The sequence below is a fragment of the Diplotaxodon limnothrissa genome, linkage group LG10 (genome assembly GCF_057381915.1).
Source record: "Diplotaxodon limnothrissa isolate DT_005_m linkage group LG10, D_limnothrissa_male_GT1.1, whole genome shotgun sequence".
NCBI classification, from domain to species: domain Eukaryota; kingdom Metazoa; phylum Chordata; class Actinopteri; order Cichliformes; family Cichlidae; genus Diplotaxodon; species Diplotaxodon limnothrissa.
In genome coordinates this window covers 26,545,529-26,563,063 of record NC_140605.1, presented here as the reverse complement: position 1 = coordinate 26,563,063, position 17,535 = coordinate 26,545,529, and the positions used below count along the sequence as shown (strand labels likewise).

General features: G+C 42.5%; 1 protein-coding gene across 1 annotated transcript; it reads right to left on the bottom strand.

The window, feature by feature from the left end:
- Positions 1 to 88: 88 nt before the first annotated feature.
- On the bottom strand, positions 89 to 15,948 carry faxdc2 (fatty acid hydroxylase domain containing 2). Its single transcript, XM_085364665.1, has 9 exons — positions 15,853 to 15,948; positions 14,800 to 14,843; positions 13,103 to 13,200; positions 12,479 to 12,582; positions 11,160 to 11,281; positions 8,319 to 8,524; positions 4,470 to 4,575; positions 2,250 to 2,416; positions 89 to 1,098 (listed from the first exon to the last, which is right to left on the bottom strand). The coding sequence occupies exons 1-9, from the start codon at positions 15,875 to 15,877 to the stop codon at positions 942 to 944; spliced, it is 1,029 nt and encodes a 342-aa protein (XP_085220791.1). The 5' UTR covers positions 15,878 to 15,948; the 3' UTR covers positions 89 to 941.
- Positions 15,949 to 17,535: the final 1,587 nt, after the last annotated feature.

The following is a 17,535-nucleotide window of genomic DNA, read 5'->3' as shown; positions in this document are numbered from 1 at the left end:
TCATTCCTATTGTCTATGAAACCCACAGAAAGACCACATGCTTTTTTTTTTTTAATACTTTAATATTAAACAGTTCTATCAGAACATTTGTTACATTTGTATTAATCACTTTTTTGGTAATCCAAAAAGACATTGATATTCTGAAAGTATAAGTGCCACAGATATGCAAAGTGCAAAGGAATTGCTTGTCATTTGCCAAAGAATACAGATTCTCGTCTGTCCCAGTGGTCAGTGAACGCAACAGAAGAGTCTGAATGGGTGAAAGTGCTTTTACTAAACTTACAAAAAGTTAAAGAATTCATTAGAAATTAACGATTGCATTTAAAACTGCAATAAGATACATCAAACAGGAACATTCACATTTGTCTTGCATGCTCTTGCGGTGATAATATCGCCTCTTTTACATCCATCGAGGGAGCATTTGTTGTCCAAACCAAGTAATTGTAGTGGTTTCCTCAAACGGTTTAACAGTTGGGTACAAGTAAAAATGCATTCAGAACGAGTGCCAGCAAATAGTGAGACTGCAGAGTGCGGTCCACTCCTGTTTTCACCCCGTTAATCACAGAAAGACTTCAAATGTGCTGTAGCTTAAGTCACCGATGACTGTAATTCAGACTAAACTCAAAGATGTGAAATGAAGCAAATGTCAAGACAACGGACAAGAAAAAGGAAAAGCTTGTTTCCATCCTGACTTCTCTCTTTTTTTTTTTTATTGTTAAAAATTAACAGGTAACAGAGCTTAAAAGTAAAATCACATCTGTATGTTATAGTGCAATGACCACACACTAGCACATAAAAGTCAGGTGGGTGACTGCAGAGGCTCGGCAAACTTTGACAGTCAAACTTGACTGAAGATTCAAAATATAAAAAAAAAAAAATCAACGTTTTTAAGATCGATTGGGAATTACATATCCCCGCATAAGATTCGACCGTTGCAGTCCTCACTGGCCCTTCTTTTGTGTGTCAGGGATGCTCTCGTTCAGCGGGGTGAAGCTGGTGAGCAGAGTGTGGCGCTCGTACTGTTTGGTCTGACGGAACTTGCTGTCTGTGCTGTGGAGCCTGTCCAGGATGCCGAAAACGCCAAAACACTGATTGAACCTGAAAACCGAGACAAGTGAGGGCAACTGTTAGTTATCCACCAAGCAGAATTAGAAACAATTGCCCCAATAATAATAATTTTCAAATTCAGATTTAAGTTTTAAACAACTCAACTACAGGAAACTTATAAAAAGCTGAATAATAGTGGACTTCAGTTTGTCATCCTCACTGCACTGCACAATGAGTGCTGTTGTGTATCAAAGTGAAAACTCAGATACTAATTTGAAGCTTTTACATTCTGCTTTGTGAAGCAAACTCACATTTGCATAGAATTTATAAATGTGGGGAAACGCAGTAACATTTCTTCCTCCGGTCATCGCCTGGTCCTGCAGGACGTTTCTTCCTGTTAAAACGGAGTTTCTAGCTCCCACTGTCGCCAGGTGCTTGCTCTTAGGGTTTCAGCTGATTGTTGGGGAATTCTCTGTATTATTATATTATCTCTGCTTACAATATTACAGCTATAGAGTGCATGCCACAACAAATACTCTTGTGCATTTTCCTGTAATTTGGCATCTTCCCCAACTCAGTGTTACTCGTCTTCCTCTTGATGGGACATTTTCATTGATTTAATTGTCCAATGATAGTGGATTATTCCTACAGTGCTGTCCCACTAACTATTAAAAATCATTTCAGAGTCACACAGTCATACAAGCATAAACACCAAGATACTATATTTTTTACTTAATCTGGTGTCTTGCTTATGCCATATTAAGCCACATGGAAAGACTTCCCAGACTGTACATAATTACTTTCTCCTGTATGAGTAACACTGTGTACAAAGTGCAGTACATAACATTGCCTTTTCAAAGTTATACATTTATCAGCTTCATCTCGTCGAGGTAAAAGTTTTTGGAGTAGCTTCACCCGAGTCTTTGCACACGTGAAGGTTCTGTGTGCCTTCACGGGTCTTATCTAAACAAGATAACTGTACCAGCATCACCGCCTTCCCATCCGGTCGAGTTACTGTGAACTTTGACCTTTCGGATTTGCAAAGTCATCATTATTTCTCTCCAGCAGACTTTTGTGTGACATCCTGTTTGAGTCCAACTGAACATTTGCACCAGTTAAAGAAACTTTTAAGCAGCATTTCTAAGATATCACCTTCAAAACAACAGAACAGGACCTCTGTAAGACAGGACAGGTAAACTCACCTGAGGTGGTGGAAGTCATGGAACTCAGGAGAAGGCAGGAAAGGAAGGTGGTATCCGCAGTGGGAGATGGTGGTGCTGACCAGAGCTACGCAGTACCACATGGAGGTGGTGGATACGTGGGAGCCCAGAAGAACCGGCCCGCTTACCACCGGCAATAAGTTGGAGATCTAACAGCAGAGAACAATCCAGTACGTTTAACAGAAACACACTTACCCTTAGCAGAAGTAAAGTGCTGCGAGAGTTTGAGGTGTGAATTATCAATTCTTCTTTCTTTCTTTTATTCTTCTCTTGCATATTTAAAGATGAAATAGTCTCTGTGATTTACAGCAAATGTACACGTGTGATCTGTATCTGCACGTTTGATCCATTTTTGCTGTTTAACACAAATATCAACTACAGTGGCAATCACTGAGCCAGCAGGGATACTTCAGGGCAGAGGTGGGACCAAGTCATTGTTTTGCAAGTCTCAAGTAAGTCTCAAGTCTTTATCCTCAAGTCAAGTCTCAAGTAATGTCAGGCAAGTCAGAGTCGAGTCTCAAGTCACTGGTGTAAAAGTCCGAGTCAAGTCACAAGTCTGAAACTTTGAATTTCAAGTCCTTTCGAGTCTTTAAAAAAAAAAAAAAAAAAGAAAAAAGAATGTTGCAGTTATGCTAAATGTAAATATTAGACCATGTAATTTTTAAATCTGTGTTTTTCTCAACACATGACAAAATAGTGAACTTAGAAAATATACACAAATTGTGAAATTGCACCTCTTTAAAATGCAGCTCAATTAAACCTAGCTCCAAGAATAATTTTCACCGACAGTTCTGAGATAAGCTGCATGTTATTCTTGGATGCGGTTGTAGGACCGGCTTTAAAATCGCATGACAAAAATATCATACACATTAAAAAAAACTGTATCACCAACGTAGCCTGGACAACATTTGCTAGTTAGATGAAGTCAGCTATCTCATCTTAGCATATTTATATGCATATTTATAATCATACGGTTCTTGGAGTGAGTGCATACACTCATGAAGTTTAGTAACTTCAGGTCACTGCAACAAGCCCAGGTACAGTTTACCGACGGATGGGTACAGGACCTTGAAATGCACCGTGTAGAACGAAAGACCATCGTACGTATCATAAGTTTACCAGTCTCACAAATTGTCGTCATAAATACACATTCATTAACCGTTTATTAATAGGACCTTTGAGCTCAACGGTAATTAATTAGTAGTGGAAATAATTTCTGGTAGCATCACAGAAATGTAGCAGTGACAATAATATTGTATGCTGTAATCGTACTGGGCAATTAGTGATACAAAAAACCTGTTTTATCCTGTGAATAAAAGTATATGTTTTTGTCAATGTACCATAATAACAGAAGCGAAACACAATATTGTGTCAGGACAATTCACTATTTATGCACAATAAACAAAGGAGCATAGCGCGACAATTTCTGTTCAGCGCCAGACTTGCTTGTAACCTATATCACTAATTATGTTATGAAAATGACGTATTAACTACTAAAAAACACTGACCTTCGTGGAAATGCTTGGAGCAGACTAACCTGTGAGCTGTAGTGTTCTGGGACGTTATATTTGATATTTGAATGGCTGCAATCCAGGCCATCCGTCGCGTCTTTGTTACTTCGGAAACATGGCTCGAACAATTTCTCTTCAACGACGTAATCCGATAACAACCGATCTCTTTACCCGTCGGCTTCCCGTGGCTGTCATGCGACCGGCTATTGCAGTTAATAATACAACAGCTTCTTGACATTTTTTGTGTTTCTTTTTATCGCTGTATAACTGATTTCAATTGAAAACCTGCGTGCTCTAGTACCTCTTGCCACGAGTTCCCAGAATTCTTTGCGGTTTACCCCTGAATGACGTCACATTTTCAATCTCTATATAATATGCATGTTAAATTTTATATTTGGGGTGAAATATCAAGTCTTTTCAAGTAAACCGGTTCAAGTCCAATTCAAGTCCCAAGTCTTAGAACATTTTTTCAAGTCAAGTCTAAAGTCATAAAATTAATGACTCGAGTCTGACTCGAGTCCAAGTCATGTGACTCGAGTCCACACCTCTGCTTCAGGGACTAATCCGCTCAGCTCTAACTGTGCTAAGAGTGCAGAGAGTTTGTTTACGTGAGATAGTTCCAGCTGCTTTGACACTCACAGGGGAAACGGTTCATTTCTTTTTGTTGAGTAGGAGAAAGAGGAAGGCTCACCACGTGCTCCAGAGGATGAGCGTAGATGGAGACAATACCGATGGGAGCGGTCCAATCATGGTGCTGTTTGTGGTAATGCTTGTAGAGGCTGGGGTGGTGGAACAGCCTGAGGAAAATCAAACAAACAAAATGAACGCATAAAACGACTGCACCCTATCCTGCGTCAAGGTTTGTACTGTGCGCTGGCAAAGGCTCTGAGCTCACATAAGAAAAATCGGATTAACGCTGATAGACGATGTTGCAGGCTGCATTGCTTTATGTAGGGTGAGTCTACAAACAATGTTTATACGGATCGCACCTAATGTCCATGTCCTGTCGCTAAAAATCTAACATGAATTACAAACACCACTAAGTGCGGCACATTTTTTTACTCTTAAATCCCCCAAATTATTATCTAAAATATACAGAACACTTTCTAAATTAGATGAATCAATATCCCTTCCTACTGCAAAGTGGGAAGCAGATTTATCAGTCAACCTAGACCAAAACTTCTGGTCTCAGATTTGCTTAAAAACTTTCAAATTAATTAAAAATCCCAGTCTGCAATTAATACAATACAAAATACTTCATAGAGTGCACTATACAGGTCATCGGATGTTCAAGATGGGCTTTACATCTTCCAACAACTGCTCACACTGTCAAGGCAATACACCAGACAATTACATCCACGCTCTTTGGTTCTGTCCACCAGTGCAAAAGTTTTGGCGCGAGATATGTGAAGACTTATCAAAGTGTCTGAAATGTAACATTCCAACTTCCCCCTTAGTGTGTCTACTGGGCAGCTTAGATAATGTCACTTCAGAAAAGAATATAGCCCATATGATCTTCACTGCCCTATGCATAGCCAAGAAAACAGTCCTCATGAACTGGAAAAATAAAAATAATCTTAATTCTAACCAATATAGAAATTATCTATTAGATTACATTAGTCTTGACACAGCCTCTGCCACCACATTAGATCAATTGCTCTGGGCCCCTTTTATCAGCTCCATCACCTAGTGGGGGTGGGGGGTCATAGTTTGGTCCCGCCTTCACTGTTGTGATTGGTGAGGGGGTAGGGACAGGCTTAGGGCGTCGGGGGGTTCCCCGGAGGCATCTTCCTTGGGGGGCTCAAACCGGGGTAGCGGTCACGTCCGGTTGGGGGCTCTGTTGGCTCTCAGGTGACTGTTTCCTCGCGGCTGCGTGCAGCGGGGCTAGGGGAGGGTCTGTGCTGACGGACGTGGGTTACTGACCTGGCAACCTGACTGCCCCTGGGTGGGTCCGGGATGGGCGTGAGGTTCTGGGGGCGCTCCGTCTCTGGGCTGGGGCCCGGGCCGGGCCTCGGGGGCTTGGGTCCTGGTTGGTGTGTTGCCGGGGTTGTGGGCGGGTGGGTGCATGGGGGCCCGGCCCTGGAGCAGGGTGCCGCCGGTGCGTCGAGCCGCCTGGGGGGCTCTTCATCTGGTGGGGGGGATGGTCACATCTTGCAGGAGCTTTCTTCTCTTCAGGAACTCTCTGCGGGAGGGGGAGATACAGGAGAGGTGGAGGAAGATCTCAGCCTGGGCGTTTACCGTCTTATGTAGTCTGGAAGATGTGTGGATGGTGGGGTGGGTGCAGTTTTCTCTGTGGTGGGGTTGGGTGGACTGTCCAGGGCTCTGTGGAGCCGGAGGGCGCTACTGCACTGGGCCCCGGTCTGATGGGCCTGGGCCCCCCTTCCCTGGCGGGTCGCGGAGGGTGGGAGTGCCTACTGGGGTCAGCGGGGGAGCTGGCCCCAGGGAGGGGTTACCTGCCCCTCCCTTCCTTCCCTCCCCATCTCCAGCTGCCTCCCTCTTCCCGCTCCTCCACAACCACCCACACATGCAGGGCCTTGGAGTGGGGGTATGTCACCAGGGTGCAGAGGAGGCTACCCCCCCTGTCCCCTTCTGGCTGCCTCTGCCTCAATTTTATCCCACAACTTAGACATTCACATTACTCACACTCTCATTACACATACATATAGGATCTTGGGGGTGGGCACAATCACGGGGTCCAATTTACCATCGGGGTGTATACCTCACCCCTGACGTCGTTGCCCACCTCTCAATTTTAAATACACTTAGTCATTGAGGGCTAGCAGGAGGGACTATGCGCTTACCTGCTGCTCCATGGCAGGTAGCTCCATGCCCTCCTGGGTTTTAATTGCACCTTAGAACACATATGCATCAACACTACAATGAGCGGGTGGAGAGAGGTTTGGAGTCTTCTCCCACCCCCATTCTCTGCGGCCTGCTGGAGCGGGAGGGCTAGTAGGAGGAGTTGGCCGTCCGACTGCGGTCTGGGGTGTGGGGCCTCCCTGCTGCTGCGGAGTCGGGGTGGTCTGCCTCTCCCCACCGCAGGGAAAAGGGTAACACCACCTGGGTCTGGGTGCAATTCCCCCCTCCAGGGGCAAGGGTACCTAGACCCGGTTTGTAGAGTACGCTTGGGGAGTGTGATCGTGTGTACAGCGTCTCTTTATGTCTGTCTCCACGTTGGTTGAGTGTGGAGTGAGTGCATATGAGAGCATGAGGGTGGGAATGGATGTTTGTGTCTGTGTGTGCCTGTATGTCTGTGTCTATATGTCAGGTTGGGTATCAGACGCCACCTCTCTGGGGACACCTCAGGCCCTCCAAGGTTTGGAGGCCTATCTCCACCCACCACCACTTCCCCTGCCGGTGGCGGACTCCCTCAGGTGTCGGTGTGTTGGTGGTTCTTTGTGTCTGGGGGTGGGCGTCCGGGTACACACCGGCTCACTCCTTGGCGGCCGCTTGTCGGGGCCTGGGGCCTGGGGCTCGCTCGGGCCCCTTTGGAGGTGGGGTGCCCCCGGCCTCTCGGCCTGGGGCTCGGTCACTCAGGCGCAGCTGGGGGCCGGCGGAGCTCACGGGCGCGTCACTGCAACTCCCCCTGACTTCTGCTCCGCGGCTGCTGGGCGAGCCCTCATCTGGGACTCTCCTCAGCTCTTACTGGAACAGTGGCGCGGCTGCCCCTCTGTTGGTCTTCCATGGTCTTTTGTGTTCTGGGGGCCTCTGGATGTCTGGAGTTTTGATCTCCTCCATACCCGCTTCACACCCTGGAGGACGGGGCTGAGGCCCCCCCACACTCCCTAGCAGATCATTACATGGAGAAACCTTTGGAATGCAAGCATGCTGATCCACACAGGTATGCACACATGGGTATTCACAGACGCGGACTAAAGCTTTCTTGGCTGCTGCCTCAAAGCACACTGTGCGCTGTCTATCTTGCGTGCTGCACAATATTGTTTATTACTTAGTAAATACTGATATCTATGACTAGCTAGTTTATTGTGATGGTGCTTTGTTTTCTCTATTATTATGTTGCTCTTTGTTGTTTGCTGTCTCCTCTGTTTGTTTGTTTGTTTGTTTGTTTGTTTTTTCTCCATACAGGTGACCCAGGAGTTTGTTTTTTTTTTGTCTCTCTTCCCCCCCCTTCTCACCGTCTCTTCTCCCCTTTGGTTTTCTTTCTTTCTCTCCCCCTCTCTCTCTCATTCATTCCCCCTGTCCTATTTATTAAAAAAAAAAAAAAAAAAAAAAAAAAATGACAAAGGATGAACTGAAGCTCTGCCATCACGTAATGTCGCATACTGCTGTTTCTGATGTCATTTAGAAAAAAAAAAAAAAAAAAAAAAAATCTAACATGGTGAATTAAAACAGTATATAACTATAAAACAGAGTGACTGCACGCACATGAAAGAAACACAGATCAGCGTAGTGTTAACATCACAATCGCCTCCATCTCTGAAATGAGGAAGAAATGTCATCTACTGCCAACGATCCACTGATTGCATGTTTCATTTTGATGTGTCATGGGTGTTTAAAGTAAAAAATAAATGTTCTTTACCTGTGTGAATAGTAGAAGAAAATCTCCTCCAAGATGGCGAAGGCGGCCAGCTCCATCAGGGCCCAGTGAAAGGTGGGCAGCTCGGGGCCACAGGGGTTTCCTCTCCAGCTCATCAGGTAGTAAACAACCACAGTCATGGCCCCGGAGATTACCACGTGGTTGAAGAGGACACACTTCAAGGCTTGGCGCAGCTTAGCTGGATCCACCTGGAAGACAAATGAAGAGGTCAAAAGAGGTATCAAAACTATTCAAACTACCAAGCTTCCCTTTCCACTGACAAATGTAATTTACATGGCATGACACTGCGTTCATTTGAAAGACACTTTTTATTTCATAAAGAGAGGAAAACATTAAAAACTGAAAGCTTCTCTCTTTAAAAGGACGACCAATAACAAGGTCAGACCAGTTCTTTCTATTTGTATCTTTATCATGCATATTTAATCATCTTCACTTAATACTTGATATATATTCTTATTTCATGTCTTATCCTTTTCCATACTGTTGTTTCTGTTTATGCTGCAGAGTGTGTTATAAATAAGTCTTTATACTCATCTGACATCCCCTGTTAGGTACACCCGTCCAACCACATTAATGCACTTATCTAATCAGCCAATCACATGAAAGCGCCTCAGTGCATTTACACATTTATCCATGGTTCAGATGATCTGCAGAAGTTCATTCTCAGAAAGAGGAAGAAAGGCGACTGAAGTGACTTTGAATAAGGCATAAAGTGTTTTGAAACCTGCCAATCTACTGGTTTCCAGAGAATGTGTGAAAAAGAGAAAATATCCATTAAGCAGCATTTCCTGGTATGAATTTCTACAGAAATGTGCAGATGGAAGGGTCACAATTCAGTGTAAACAGCATGAAAGCATGGATTCATCCCGCCTTGTATCAACGGTTCAGGCTGGTGGTGGTGGTGTAAAGCCCTAGACGACATTTTCTCAGCATGTTTAGAGTGCCTCGGTACCAAATCAGCAAGATGAGTAGTGTTGCCAACCATGCCCATCCCTTTATGGCCACACTGTACCAATCTTCCAATGGCTGCGTTCGGCAAGATAACACACATCACAAATGGCCTCCACACCAGATCTTAATAATAATCTTAAAAATCCAATAAAGCAGCTTTGGATATGTGATTGAACATGAGATTTTCATCATGGATGTGCATGAGTGATGCAATCATGTCAGCATGGACCAAAATCTCTGCAGACTGCTTCTAGCACCTTGTTGAATTGTTGTCATGATGAATTAAGGCCTTTCTGTTGGGGTCCAACCCAGTACTAGCAAGATGTACCTAATAAAGTGGTCTTTGAGTGGATATCTGTATCAGCTAATTTACCCTTTTACCTCCAACCTTTGGAACCCAGTTATAAACTCATGCCATGTCATAATGAACTTTCCAGAGTGTGAGAACAGTGTGTCTCTGAAGCTTACACTGACCTTTTGTACATCTGTGTGTTTTCCATAACATGCACGCACACACGCTCTCTGAACAGCAGACTTTGTTTCTGTGCAGACTCTTTATCGAATGCTCTTTGTTTTCTCTCTCAATGTTCTTTTATTTGACATCTTTTTCCCTTTACTTGAACCAGCTGCAGCAGATAGCTCCACGAGTGTGGCTCTCTTCCATTTAGAAAGGCCTTTTTTTCTCCCCACTGTTGCCAAGGGAAACATTGGTTCCCTATAATCTACAGGGTGTTTGCGTTATAGTATAAAGTCCCTTAAGATAACTATCATGCTGAATTAGCTGTTTACCTATAGTAGATTACATTGATTTTTTTATCATCTAGTGTAAATAGCTCCACAAAATGCTAATTTTAACATAAATAAATGTTCCTACACTTAGAGATAGTGTGACTATACATTCAAATTTACAGCTCTTCTCATTCACCAGTGACATGCACTTGTTATTTAGCAGTTTCTAAAGCAAATGTGTGATCACTACACATGGGCTCTGACACATTGATCAGATAATTTAGATAAACAGTTACATTACTTGATAAAGTCATATAATTTTATCATTCTTAACCAGTTATATTGCTTTTTAAAGTACACAAGCACTTTTACCCAATTTTATAATCTTGTTCCATTATAGCACATCCTGGTTTGTTTATGACCAGTAGATCCCAAGTTCAGACAGCTATTCTCGATCATTGACCTGCAGTATTTCTGCTCGGAGTCACAGAGAAACACTGTGACAGCAGCTTTTCGCAGATTACCTCATCATTAAAGATATAAAATTTAAGGGCCGCAGAAATATATGTCAAGCTGTAACAGCGGCAAATTCCACTGAGTACATGCAAATCAGAGGAGGAGGGATTTTTGAAGCGATAACACACTCTCTGATGGGAAAACGAGAGAAAATAGGGGGAAAACAATAAACTGGAAGTCTTTTTCATTTGGGTAAAGTGAGTCTCCAGTTTGTGCACTGGAAAAACAATCACTAACAAGGACACTTTTCACAGTAACCCCTGGTTATCAGTAATGCCCCTCTTTATCTCTGCGGTGTCTGACAACATCTGTTAATCAAACACAGTTAGAGGACTTTGGTCAGACGGGCATGTGGAGAGCCCCATCGTTTGCAGATGTTATCAACCACATCAGCACACACGCGCATGGTGTGGATCTTTAAGTAGAGCAGCGGCCTACAGCAGCATGCCCAATAGCAGGACTCAAAATTAAAATGTAATTGTTTTCATTTTTAAATCTCATATTCACTTAAAAAAAAAAAGATATCATGTGATCATATCATAAGCTTGTACATTTTATGTAGATGGCATGAAAAAATAAAACAAGTAACAGTGCAGATAAAACAAAATAAAAAATAAAAAAGCTTACTGGGTTGTTCTTGTCCAACTGGATACGGTAGCGGGTGATGAAGGACGGTGTGCCAGTGATGTCCACCCACAGCAGGAGAGCATTTGACCCCCAAAAGGCCAGAGTGGGAACAAGCATGGTCCCTATGGAGATAAATAAGATAACTATTAGAGAACCTTTAACTCAACCGGGGCCTTCATTATGCGTTCATTTACGCACAACTCCAAACACATCAGGAGGAGATTTCAAGTTAAATCCATGGCAAAATCTTCCACAATGACATCATCACTGTGCACCCTGCTGTTTTTGTTTGTTTGCATTAAATTATATCACCAAAGGTGTTGCTCCAGCCGGTGAGGAGTGATTCAGTTTTGGAGTCGATCCAAAACTTAATCACTCGATCTGGAGATTTTTGGAATGATTCACTGAGATTATTATTTTCATTAATTAAAATTAATGGAAACATTCCCTTGATGATATCATTACACCCTAATCCAGGTCCAGATAGCTTTCTTAACAAGGGAATCAATTCATGCGTGGTGTGTGTTGAGTTTTTAGCTTTGATAGTATTTAGTTAATATCAAATCCAGTTCTTTGATATTCTGGATAACTGGTCTTTTTATTATTAATAATGGATTGCATTTATATGGCGCTTTTCGAGACCCTCAAAGCGCTTTACAATTCAACTATTCACTCTCACATTCACAAGCTACAGTTGTAGCCACAGCTGCCCTGGGGCAGACTGACAGAAGTGAGGCCGCCATATCACTTTTTTTTCGCATTATTAGCATCACCTCTGAGCAACACCAGTAGGTGAAGTGTCTTGCCCAAGGACACAACGAGCAGGGGATCGAACCGGCAACCTTCCAGTTACAAGATGAGCTTCCCAACCCCCTGAACCACGGTCGCCCTATTCTTATATTATAGTTGATAATGTTATTATAGTGATGTTATTATTATAGTGTGATGTTATGTGGACTGAAAACACTGAACTGAAAATACATACCCTACCTAGCACACATCCTATGTCCTACATACTCTAGATAACATCTGAATGAGGTAAACCACCTATTGTGCAAAAGCTGCTCGCTGTGAGACAGCAAGTGAGAAATCTGAACTAATGTGTTCTTAGTGCTCCACAAACATGATTTTTCCTCTGTGCTGGCTAATGTGACCTTATGTGTCCAAAATATAGGGGAAAAAATCTATGCATTGATGAAACCACCTAAATGATATGATACAAAAGGAGGTCATTTAAGTTATTTGCATGTTTAAAGCAGTCTGCAGTGCTTGCAAATCCACAGTCATTTGCAATGTTGCACTCTGGTTTTATTTCTTACCCAGGAAGAACAAAGAAGCGTCGTGGCCCTCGTATGCCACGTACAACTTGGTCCACAAGTTCTGCCAAAAATCTCCCGAAGCTCCCCAGAATCTCTGAAGGTGCCTGAAGGAGGAATTACAGCTCAGTTTTAAATTCACAAAACTGACTACGTGTTAAACAAACCTCTGTGGAAACTATTCGTTACACACTTGTCTACACATCTTGTGCTTGCATGCTCTCTCCTTTCCAGCAGCCCCTCCAAACAAAAATCTAACCACCAATAAAAACACCCAGGGATGGACAGTGTGTCAAACAACTGCAGCTACAACTAGTCCAGCAAAGACTCCAATCTGAATACTTGTACACATTACATAATTTCAGGTGATGAAATTTGTAATTTCATGTAATGCTGTGTTCTCGTTACACCCTTTACCAGCCTAACATGTACTGTCCTGTCCTCGTCTATCCAGTCCTGGCTCTGCACCATCCTGCTCTCACTCCTCCCATCCAGTTCTCATCTGTTGGGTCCAACTCCTTGTCATGTAGCGCCTGCCTCTTTCTACTATGCATAACGTAACAACCTGGCAATGCCACTCCTCCAGTTTATGTCAGGGCAAACTGTTGTTTTGCAAATGTGACATACCATGTCAGTGAGTTCCCGAACGCAGCCAAGAATAAGATCCCAGATCCAATGACAAACCCGGCTTTCTTCACAGAGTCCCACAGTCCTCCGGGGCCCTCCTGGGAGACAGAAAAAGAAACAGCGTTGTGTGAAGCCCTCTGTTGCTTCGGCGATGAGAATGCAATCTCATGATGTTTCGCTATATTAGCATTTCCCCACAGAAACCTTTCCTGATACAGAAATGTCTCAAAAACAACAGCGAGACTGTTACTGAAACCTCTATCTCGCCAGGAGGACGAGAACACTGTGGATCTGAGTGGTTCCTGTTGAGTGTGGGGTTTTCAGGAACTGCCTGAAGTTAATAACCCAGAATGCAAAGCAGCAGGAGGGGAAACAGTCAGACTCTGAAAACTCTCTCTGTGTATTTTACTTAGGCAATTACAGTACATTTATAGTGCATTTTCAATCATCATAAAGAGCATCTCAGTTAAAGGATAACACTATTTTACACCTGTTTAGAAAGGTCTAAATATAGCTGTTTACACAGAAAATGTGCACGATGACTCTGACAAAATGCATCTGCACTGAGAAATGCGGATCAGTTCACTCAGCAGGAAGTAAGCCCAAGGATTGATGTCACATTCACTAGACTCTCTAAAATGCCAGCTTTTCACCTCAGCTGCCCTCATCCAAGCCACGACAACAGAGAGAACAATGTCACACAAATGCCGTGCTGGTCTCACGCCTCAGCTGGTCGTTTTCAGAGATGCAATCATGATCATGAAGATGCAAATACACCCATGCTTCCTTGTGCACTTATTGTGACATTTTTGCTTACTACATTTATTACCCATATATTTTTTCTGAAAACTGAGTAACTAAGCTATCGTTTCCCTGTGAGCTACACTCATTTTGCTTTTCTGCTCCACGTGACAACAAAACCCGTCTCTACCGCTTCACTGATCAAAACACTCCTTTTCTCACGATCATACACACAATCCAGTATTTGCTTTTGTCTGTTTGCTGCCTCTATAGATTCAAAAATTAAAAAAAAAAAAAAAAAGGAACGTGCCTATCAGGTCAAGCCTGTTGTCAACAACATACAGCAAAGAGGGCAAGTCTCGGTGGAGTCACGGTTTAAAAACAGCAGTCAGATGGAAAGATTCTTAATTAGACACATCAGGCTGCAGCTATAAAAATAAAAATTAAACCTTTAAAGATGTGATTTAGAAAAATATGCACGAACAAGTAGTGTATGCAGAAAACTAATAGAATAAGCTAAAATTTGACTTGTATTTAGCCCACAGGGAAGGTGAGAAATCCAGATTTGATTTTTTTAAAAGGATTTGCCAAACATCAGCTTCTGTGTGTGCTTCAGCCCCCCCCCCGGGGGAATATAGAGATATGTAGGGCAACATGAGACAGGTTTCATTTGAAGCTTTGCACGCATCAAAGTATCTGCAGTTGTTTGGCAAAATTACATTACATAACATACACATAACAACGACCTCCCCAAAAACAGATGAGCAGTAATCCAGCAATTCACATCGGACAGCTAAGAGGGGAAAAAAAGTCATGTAATGTATAACGGATCGAGGGTTGTGCCTGTGTTGTCGATGACTCGCTGTATTGTGTTGCCGCCTTGTCCGTTTGTGAATCTTTTCAGTTGAATGGTGATAACAGCAAGGTGTTTGGCTGCAAGGACGATCTGTTCTTACCTGTCGGCCGCTGCTTCCTCTGCTCTCCTCAGCTTCCCTCGCACCTGCAAACACAAAATTACATACAAGAGTTAAAACATGTAGATGCTACAGCAAATATTTAATTCAATTTCAATTCAGTTTTATTTACATAGTGCCAAATCACAACAACAGATACCTCAAGGCGCTTATTGTAAGGAACTATGATCTATCAGTAATTGCCAGGGAAGCACATTTTAAAATGAAGAAAAAATCAAACTATGATTCTGGAAGCAAAAACTCCTAAGGAAGTGTACCATCTCAAAATAACTAATTACAGAGCGAAAAGGTTTATTGGAAAAGTAAAGTGGTCTAACTCCAGCTGTCCTTCAAAATAAGACTCTTTGATAACAGGAGATTTTTTTTATTACATTTTTGTGATTACATTTGAGAGATTAAGTTTCTCTTTGAAATGTTGTCATTTCTCAAAAACATTTACATTTTTGTCTCAAACTTCTTTGTATCTTTCCAATGTAGAGTAATCATCCGAGTGCATGTGCAAATTTGTACCACAGGAGGATTAAATATAATCCTATTATTAGAGTGTGGACGTTTTTAGTGAAATTCTTGGGGATCAGGCTGCCCTACATCCACTCGGCCCATCTCTTTTTGCAGTAACGGTGTAAAAGCACAAACATCCATCCAACTAATAATTACTTTCACAGCAATCATTCACAGACTTTTTTTTTTTTAAATCACAGTTTAAATCACGAGCAAATTATGGTGACCTATATTATTATTATAACGCCATTATTCAACTAAAACTAACAGGCATGTAATCCTAAAAAGAAATATTAAAAAAAAATCGTTAATACAACTGAGATGATGCTCAGCTGTGCACCTTACAGGAGTGTAATACAGAGTTTATATATTGCGAGCTGAACTGCGTGTACCTGAACGCACCAGGTGCCTTTGCTTATGCATCACTGGGCCTACAGGTGAGGAAAAAGACGGCTGTGCCCAGTTTTAGTAATGGCTTTTTCACGCTGATCAAACCTGACCTGACGTTAGCGCTTCAAGTCTGCGGTGACTTACCGCTGGCTGCTGTCTCCACCGACATGTCTGCCCGCTGCTCACAGTCCCGCACTGGCCGCTGCTGTTCAGCAGCTCTGGAAAGAAGCAGTTTATTTACAACAGCCAGCGACTTCTCACTGGCTGACTCCCGGTCAGCTGACCCAAGCCCGGAAAACGAGACTTCTTCCTGCTCGGTGTGTTTTTTTTCCTGCGGTCCACGTGAGATCCAGGTGAAGGTTGAAACCACAGCGGAGTCCGGTCAGTGCTGTGATCCAATGCATTAGATAGCTGTCTCATTAAGTGAATACCGCTGTCAGAGTCCTTGGATATTTTATTTTCGTACTTTGTTCAACACGATAAAATTGTCGTCTTTAGGAAATCGTTTTTCATTTGGATTCGCCGAGAAAAACAGAAACCAACCACCAGATTAATCATTAATGATAATAACTGTTCACTGCAGGATCATTTATCTTTATTGCACTTTATTATTAGCAGCTTGTCATAAACCACATCATTTATTCTCATTTCCTCAGTTAAATGTGCAAAAAATGCCAAAGAACACAGTTTAACCGAGCTAAAAATATATTTCTGCACAAGGTTGTTCCCAAACAATTATTAGCTGAAACGCTAATATGCATTTTTCAGCATGGTGTGCGATGTGTCCTCAAAACAAGGAAACTCAAAGAATAGAGGACAAAAAAAGAAATGGCAAGCCTCCAAAAACTATTTACAGCAAACGAACAGCATCTGAAAGTCATGTCCTTAAGAAACAGGAAAAGCTCAAAGCCCACAGGACCTGAGAGATGCATCTGGAATTTCATTTGATCTATCTACTGTTCACTGAAGCCCAGATTTTAAAACAACATGCAATACCATCTGGAAGGCATCTGACTGTCAGCAGCTTCAATTTTCACCATAGTCTGCAGTGATCCCAAACACACGTCCAGTAGAGTAAAAGCATACCCAGATAGAAAAACACACACTGGGACACCAACAGTCATGGATTGGCCTCCCCAGAGCCCGGACCTGAACCTTAACCTGAACAGTGAGATCATCTTAACAGAGAACAGAACAAAAGGCAGCCAAGATCCAAAAAAAGAGCTTTTAATGAATAGGCTGGCAATTAGCTTTCAACAAAAAAATAAAATGAAATAAAATAACTAAATGTGTAAGATCCCCCCCAAAATGGAAAAAACTGAACTTGACCTAAACCCTTAAAAAATTAATATTAACAAGAACAAAAACAATAATAATTTGCAAATTAAGAGCACATATTTTTCTTCCATTTGTCTTCTTAGTTCGAACTCTGTAGACGACCATGACCAAGATGACTGAGAAACTGCAGGGGCATGGGAGCACATGATTTAAAAAAAAAAGCATAAAAAACAAACAAACATTTCATTAATGCAAGAAAACTCCAACCATTTAAAACCAGTGCAGCCACGTTCACGCTCACACAGCTCAGTGAACGCAGACCTGGGACTCTTTCAGCTGTGCTTTCAAACTGAATTAAAATCTTCAACTCTTCATTCAGAGCCATGCTCTTTCCTAACAGCGCCAGCAGGCAGTTCCAGTTGACATTCTAGTGGAGATGCTTAAATTTCCAAAGGAGATTTTAGGAAAATGTGTCTGAAGTTCTATACATCAAAAGCGTATTTGATAGAATGGTGCATAAATATTAAATATATTCACATATGGTATGGC